This window comes from Neophocaena asiaeorientalis, unplaced genomic scaffold, assembly GCF_003031525.2.
Source record: "Neophocaena asiaeorientalis asiaeorientalis breed wild unplaced genomic scaffold, Neophocaena_asiaeorientalis_V1.1 scaffold114, whole genome shotgun sequence".
NCBI classification, from domain to species: Eukaryota; Metazoa; Chordata; class Mammalia; order Artiodactyla; family Phocoenidae; genus Neophocaena; species Neophocaena asiaeorientalis.
Window position 1 is genome coordinate 2,794,017 of NW_020173116.1, and position 7,344 is coordinate 2,801,360.

A 7,344-nucleotide genomic window follows, 5' to 3' on the forward strand; every position below is an offset into this window, starting at 1 on the left:
ATATATATACATACATATATGTGTGTGTATATATATATATATATATATAAAACGGAATCACTTTGCTTTGCACTTGAAACCAACACAGCATTGTATATCAACTAGGAAAAAAACAAAAAAGGAAAAGTATGTGGAACAGCAATCACCCAGCACTATCATGGTTTCTCTCGGTGGGAAGATGGAGGTGATTTAAATGGTTTTCTTCTGTTCACTCTTCTGTGTTTTCTAACTTTTCTGTAATGAACATATACTACTTAGGCGTTTACAAAAATTTGAACAGTTTTTTTTATTATAAATTTATTTACTTATTTATTTTTGGCTGCGTTGGGTCTTCGTTGCTGTGCGCGGGCTTTCTCTAGTTGTGGCGAGCGGGGACGACTCTTCATTGCGGTGCGCGGGCTTCTCATTGCGGTGGCTTCTCTTGTTGTGGAGCATGGGATCTAGGTGCGCGGGCTTCAGTAGTTGTGGCACACAGGCTCGGCAGTTGCGGTGCACGGGCTTAGTTGCTCCGCCGCATGTGGGATCTTCCTGGACCAGGGGTTGAACCCGTGTCCCCTGCATTGGCAGGCGGATTCTTAACCACTGTGCCACCAGGGAAGTCCCAAAATCTTTAACATTTTTATTGAGATTATAGTTTACCCATTTAAAGTGTACAATTTAATGATTTTTTAGTTTTTTCACTAAAATGTGGCCATCACCACAGCCAATTTTAGAGCATTTTCATCAGCCCCCAAAAAAACCCCATATGCTTTAGCAATCTCCTCCCTCCCAGCCCTAGGGAACCACTAATCTATGGGTTTCCCTGTTCTGGACATTTCATGTGAATGGAATCCTGTAATACATGGGCTTTTGTGTCTGGCTCCTTTCACCTAGCGTACTGTTTTCAAGGTTCATCCAAGTTCTGTCATGTGTCAGTACTTCATTCCTTTTTATGGCTGAATAATATTCCATTGTATGAATATACCACACTTCGGTTATTCACTCTTCATGGATGTGACTTAAGTAATCTAAAAGTTGTGCTTATTTTTAAAAAAGAATTCGTCTAAAGCAGATTGGCCAAGATGACAATTGGTTCCATATGACTATTTCTGGTTACTTCTTTTGAGACTTTTCAGCCTATGATGCCATTTTATGTTTTCAAACACCAGTGAATCACACCAAGGACCCAGCTCTTTGCAGGAATGGGAGCTGGTGCTTACACTGTGGACCAGGCCCTGCTGGGAGTGTGGCTCTCTTGTCCCACTGATTCTTCGCAACTGAGCTAGAAAGTGGATACTATTACTGTGCTCATTTTATTTTTTTAATTTTTACTGGAGTATAGTTGATTTGCGATGTTGTGTTAGTTTCAGGTGTACAGAAAAGTGAATCAGTTATACATATACATATATCCACTTTTTTTCAGATTCTTTTCCCATATAGGTCATTACAGAGGACTGAGTAGAGTTCCCTGTGCTGTACAGTAGGTCCTTATTAGTTACCTATTTTATATATAATAGGTGTATATGTCAATCCCGATCTCACAGTTTATCCCTCCCCTGTGCTCATTTTAAAGATGAGTAAACTGAGGCTTTGAGAGATCAACCAGCCTGTCCAGGGCCCCAGAGTCCCGCTGACTTTGAGGCCAAGATGAACCCTAGTGGTCAGCATTTAGAACCAAACCCTTTCTAGCCCATATATTGGTGTACGTAAAAGTGAAAGGTAAAATAATGCCTGATAGTGTGGGTCTTGAAGAATACTTCTCCCATGCCCTCCCTGCTTGTCTTTCATATTTTAGTTTTAAAGTAACATTGCAATCTGACTGTTCCTTTTAGGACAAACCATAAAAAACAAAAAACTCAGGATTTCAATCCCATTTGACGTCTTTTTCTACACATAGAAGGCTCTATACAAATTGCTTAAATACAGAAAGATGTATGATTTGAAAACAGTCAAAAATGGTTAAATAGGGCTTACCTGGTGGCGCAGTGGTTGAGAGTCTGCCTGCCGATGCAGGGGACACGGGTTCGTGCCCCGGTCCGGGAAGATCCCACATGCCACGGAGCGGCTGGGCCTGTGAGCCATGGCCGCTGAGCCTGCGCGTCCGGAGCCTGTGCTCCGCAACGGGAGAGGCCACAACAGTGAGAGGCCCACGTCCCGCAAAAAAACAACAAACAAACAAACAAACAAAAAGGTTAAATAGGTGAAGTGACTGAAAATGAACTTAAAAGGTAAAATAACTTATAGGCAGAAATAATCATTTTTTTAAAATGCCCCCAAAGTGATAAAATTACCCTGAAGTACACAGAAGTGATGAGGAGAGGACACCAATCCACTTAAAGCCAGGGACAAACTTAGTAAGCAGAGGAGATATAATTAGAAATTTAAAAACTGGAAGTGAACAAAAACAGACAGATACAACATTGTTCCTGGGTTCACAACAATTACCAAAAGTTCCCCTAAAACATAGGCACAGTTACAAAAATGCTCAGTGTTACATTTGAAATAGGAAACGTATCTGGTGGTACTTAAATGCTACAGTAAATAAAATGCCTGGTAAGTGGAAATAGTCACACGTCCAACAAATAACAAATATTTATTGAGATGCTACTGTGTGTCCAGACGGTTCTAGGCTCTGGGGCCATATAAGCGAACAAAACGACCATGTCCCTGCCATTGTGGAGCTGACATTCTGACCACAAATGAGTGAGCAGATAAAAAGATGATTTCTGGGAATTCCCTGGCGGTCCAGTGGTTAGGACTCTGCACTTTCACTGCCGAGGGCACGGTTTGATCCCTGGTTGGGGAACTAAGATCCTGAATGCCATGCTGTGGCCAAAAAAGAAAAAAAGATGATTTCTGAATGTGATAAACCCAGACACTTTGTCACCCTGACCAAATCACTTCAGTCCGACTCATCCCTTCAGACCTGCTGGAAGGGACCTGGGAGGCATCTTGTCTAGTCATTTTTAAAGTTTGTATTAGTGGGCAGCAAGACCTGTGTTTAAAGGGCATCTTTCGTGTGGAGGGGTCATGCTGCAGGGGGCTCCTCAGTACGGTGAGAGCCTTACCCAGCCATAATCAGAGCCTTGGCCGCAGTGGGAACACCACCCACAGAAGGCCAGAGCCAGAGGGGACGCAAGAGGCCCTTTCAAGCTGTGCTTCTCACGTGGACCCAAGCAGGATGCTGCCAGGAGTTACATGAGAAGGGGGTCTGTGGTGTGGTTGTCACAGTGGGGAGTATGTCCAGCCCTGTTCCCTGTATTTGCAGTTATGCTTGCATGTGTGCGTGCACACACATACACGTCCACACTACGTACACGCGCGCCCGCACACACACACACACACACACACACACACACACACACCCCACCTCTTCTGAAGGGATGGCATAGGTAGGTTTGTCTCCTGTCTCTCAGCCACACCAGATTGGTCTAGGGGAAGGAATCTGACTGAGGGTGGACCAACTGACTGCCTTCACTGGGTCTTCGGGGTTGGGATGCTGAGAGATTGGGCCAATGGGCAGACAGGCAAGAAAGAAGCAGAGCCTGGAAGTGGCTGAGTGATGTTGGCAGGTACCTGGAGGGAAGGGCCATAGATCGCCCCTACTGAGGTTCAACAAGCTTTCCTGAGACTTTCCCCTGGCCCCTCTGAAATGCCCTTGTGCAGCCTTAAATAACGGGAAGAGTAGAGTGAGTTTCTACTCCTCACAATGCAGTTGCAGTCACACAATCAAATGGGTTGGGAAAACACTGGGTAAGTAAAGCCACACGAATTTCTTTACTGTAGGACTTTTCAGAGACTTTAATATGTTCATATACACGGTGACTTTCCAAAGTCGGGCCAAGGTCTGTGATGTTTCCCAAACTCATGGGATATACCTCACCTGGCTAGTGTTCTGAAGAGCACCCTTTGGGGAGTGCTAATCCATGTACATGCACTTGCCGTACAGGTGAAGGAATTAAAGCACAGAGAGGGAGAGTCAGTTCCCCAAGGTCACACAGTTGGTTAATTGCAAAAAAAAAAAAAAAAAAAAGCTCGTGGCACCTAAGGCCTCCCAGTGTTCTTCCCACCACGCTCCAGTTGACATAAGGCTTCCTTGGACGGATGATGCATGCGCTGGCATTCCTGGACCAAGGTGGGTGGTGGGAACGCAGGTCCAGTGTAGACGTTAGGGAAAGGGTGGGGTTGAGAATTGGAGGTCGGGCCTTGGCGAGAGAAACCCCTGTCTCCCTTGCTCTTGGGTGGTAGCCATGGCTTCAGTGGAGTCTGAGAGCCGACTGAGGGCTTGGGGCTGGGCCGGCCAGGCGGCCGCCTTTACAGGGCAGCCAGTGGGATGGCTTCAGCTGCCCCAGCCTTCCGTGCCTTCCCTGACCGCAGGCAGACTGAACAAGGGAGGAACTCCGGGCCAGTCCTCGGCAGGGCCCGCCCAGGCAGCCAGCGCCGGGATGACGCGGCTGTAAATCACCCCGTGGACCACAGACCCAGTGCCATCCCCACGGGTTTCCTTTCCGCTTCTTAATCCTCCTCAGACTCGGTAACAAAAAGCAGATTCCTGCTGGGGCCAGCCACGCACCATGGGCTCGGAGAATGTGAGCCTGGATTCACCACATCAAGATGCTACCTCCTCTCACTTTTCCCTTTCCCCTTCTTAGCCTCTGTTAGCTGGAGGACACTCCCTCCTCCTGGCTGGGCTCCCTCGCCCTCCCTGGACCCCACTTCCAGCCTTGCCCCGGCCTCGCACCTTGGCTGCCTGCCCAGCGCCGCCCAGGCCTGAGGCTCACTAGGGCCTGTGGTTAGCAGCCCCTCCAGCCTCGTGGTTTGGCTGCAGCCCGACTCCCCGAGCCTCCCTTTCAGCAGGAGCAGGCCCTTTGTGGTAGAATAAACACTGCCGATCTGGATTCAAATCGTGGTGCTGCCAACTCGTAGCACTTACCTCTGAGCTGGGGACGTGAGAAGCTCCCCGGCATGTCAGAGGTGCCTGACAGACGTTTTGCTTCAAAAATAAGTGCTTAGCTGTTTGTTCAGGGTTGTTGCAGGAAACGGGAGAGAAGGATTTGGAACTGCGGTATTAGGGGTGTGCTGTGCCCAGTTAGCGGATGGCTGTTATTCTCCTGCGTCTTCTGGGTGGACTGGGAGCCCCTGAAGAGCCTCCCCACCAGCTCTGGCCTCCCCCCAAGCTAAAGCCCGGCAGCCCCAGGACCTTTTCGCATCTCCTGTCCCTGCCTGTAGCAAATCACGCCCTCTGGTCAGTTTTCTCATGAGCAACACCAAGTTCAGCTGCCAGTGTGAAGGACTGCAAGGGACTGAAAGACCGTCTAACCTAGGGGTTTCCCAGTTTGCCCCAGAGCACCTGGGTTCTCACAGCCATCCCAGGCTCCACGTTGGAAGGAAGACTGTAGACTCTGGGCTCCCCTCTCCCTGTGTCCCCTGTAGTCTCCCGATCCAAATAGACTAGAACCGTGTTCATCAGTTTTCTGGGTTCGAATCCCCAGGTCAGACTTCATTTCTACTACAGCTGAGGACTCTGTCCTCTTATAGATGAAGACACTGTCATTTTACAGATGAGAGCACTGAGGCCCAGCTGGCGGGGGCATGGACTGCACCTAGAGTCAGCCTCTTGGCTGCCGGTGTAGTGTCTTGTCTGAAGGGTGTAGGGCAGCGGTCCCCAACCTTCCTGGCAGCAGGGCCCGGTTTCGTGGAAGACAGTTTTTCCACGGACCATGGGGGAAGGGCGGGTTCAGGCGGTGATGGGAGCGATGGGCAGCGGCAGATGAAGCTTTGCTGGCTCGGCCACCGCTCACCTCCTGCTGCACAGCCTGGTTCCTAACAGGCCGCAGACCGGTACAGGGGTTCCGGGGGTTGGAGACCCCTGGTGTAGGGAGAAGGAGGTAAGGATGCCATTCCCGTGGGGGGACAGGGCTGACTCTGATATCCCTCAGAGGCGTGACCTGGGGGACTGTGGTATCAGGACCAGGGTCCCTCCCTGAGCTTCCTCTACAACCCCGCCCATCCCCCAAACCAGCAAAATCAGCAGTGGCTCTGAAATGCAGCAAGGTAGGGGTGGGGAGTAAGGGGACGATGTGGGCTCTGGCAGCAGCCAGTCCAGGGTCCAGATGCTGGCTCCATCCCTTACCGAACCTTTCAAGATTCAGTCCCTGCCTGGGCCATAAGAGTCCCTCCCGAGCCCCTCCCCGGGCAGCTGCGAGGATCGAGTAAGAGGAGGTGCCATGGGTGCCGGCACCTGGTACAGTTCGGCCTTCTGGAGTCAGGACCAGTAGGGGCTACTTCTGACCATTGGTTGTTTTTCGTTTGTTTGGTTTTTGGCTTTAAAAATTTTTTTATTTATTTAATTTTTATTTTTGGCTGCGTTGGGTCTTTGTTGCTGCGCACGGGCTTTCTCTAGTTGTGGCGGGCGGGGGCTACTCTTCCTTGCGGTGCGCGGGCTTCTCATTGCGGTGGTTTCTCTTGTTGCGGAGCACGGGCTCTAGGCACATGGGCTTCAGTAGCTGTGGCTCGTGGGCTCTAGGTTTGTGGGCTTCAGTAGTTGTGGCGCACGGGCTTAGTTGCTCCGCGGCATGTGGGATCTTCCGGGACCAGGGCTCGAACCCGTGTCCTCTGCGTTGGCAGGCAGATCCGTAACCACTACGCCACCGGGGAAGCCCTTCTTTTTGTTTGTTTGCTTGTTTATTGAGGTATAGTTGATTTACAATATTATATTAGTTTCAGGTATATAATATAGGGATTCAAAATTTTTATAGATTATATTCCACTTAAAGTTAGTGTAAAATATTGGCTATAATGCCTGTGCTATACAATATATCCTTTTAGCTTATTTATTTTATTTTATTTTTTGTTTGTTTCTTTATTTTTAGTTTTAAAAAACATTTATTCATTTACTTGGCTGTGCCGGGTCTTAGCTGCCGTTTCTTAATATTTTTATTTTATTTTTTTATATTGGAGTATATTTGATTTATAATGTTGTGTTAGTTTCAGGTGTACAGCAAAGTGATTCAGTTTTATATATAGATATATACAGATATCTATTCTTTTTCAGATTCTTTTCCCATATAGGTTATGACAGAGTATTGAGTAGAGTTCCTGGTGCTCTACAGTAGGTCCTTGTTGATTATCTATTTTAGATACAGTAGTGTGTATATGTTAATCCCAACCTCCTAGTTTATTCCTCTCCTCCCGTTGGTTGTCTCTTTCAGGAGTGACCGGCCATGGGCTTGTCCAAGGACGCTGCTGTGGGCCCTCTTTCCAGTCAAGCTTGAGGAGAAGGTGAGCTCGCCAAGTCCAGCCTTGTCGTCCTCTCTAAGTTGCCACCAGATGCTCAGACCACCACCTCTCAGGACAGAAGCTTGC

At 48.5% G+C, this 7,344-nt stretch overlaps 1 protein-coding gene across 1 annotated transcript in view; it reads left to right on the forward strand.

Moving 5' to 3' along the window:
* Positions 1-7,338, forward strand: part of ATOH8 (atonal bHLH transcription factor 8) — a 33,390-nt gene extending 26,052 nt beyond the window's left edge. Inside the window, 1 exon segment of the mRNA XM_024743989.1 lies at positions 7,191-7,338. Coding sequence (XP_024599757.1) covers positions 7,191-7,196 — 6 coding nt within the window. The 3' untranslated portion in view covers positions 7,197-7,338.
* Positions 7,339-7,344: the final 6 nt, after the last annotated feature.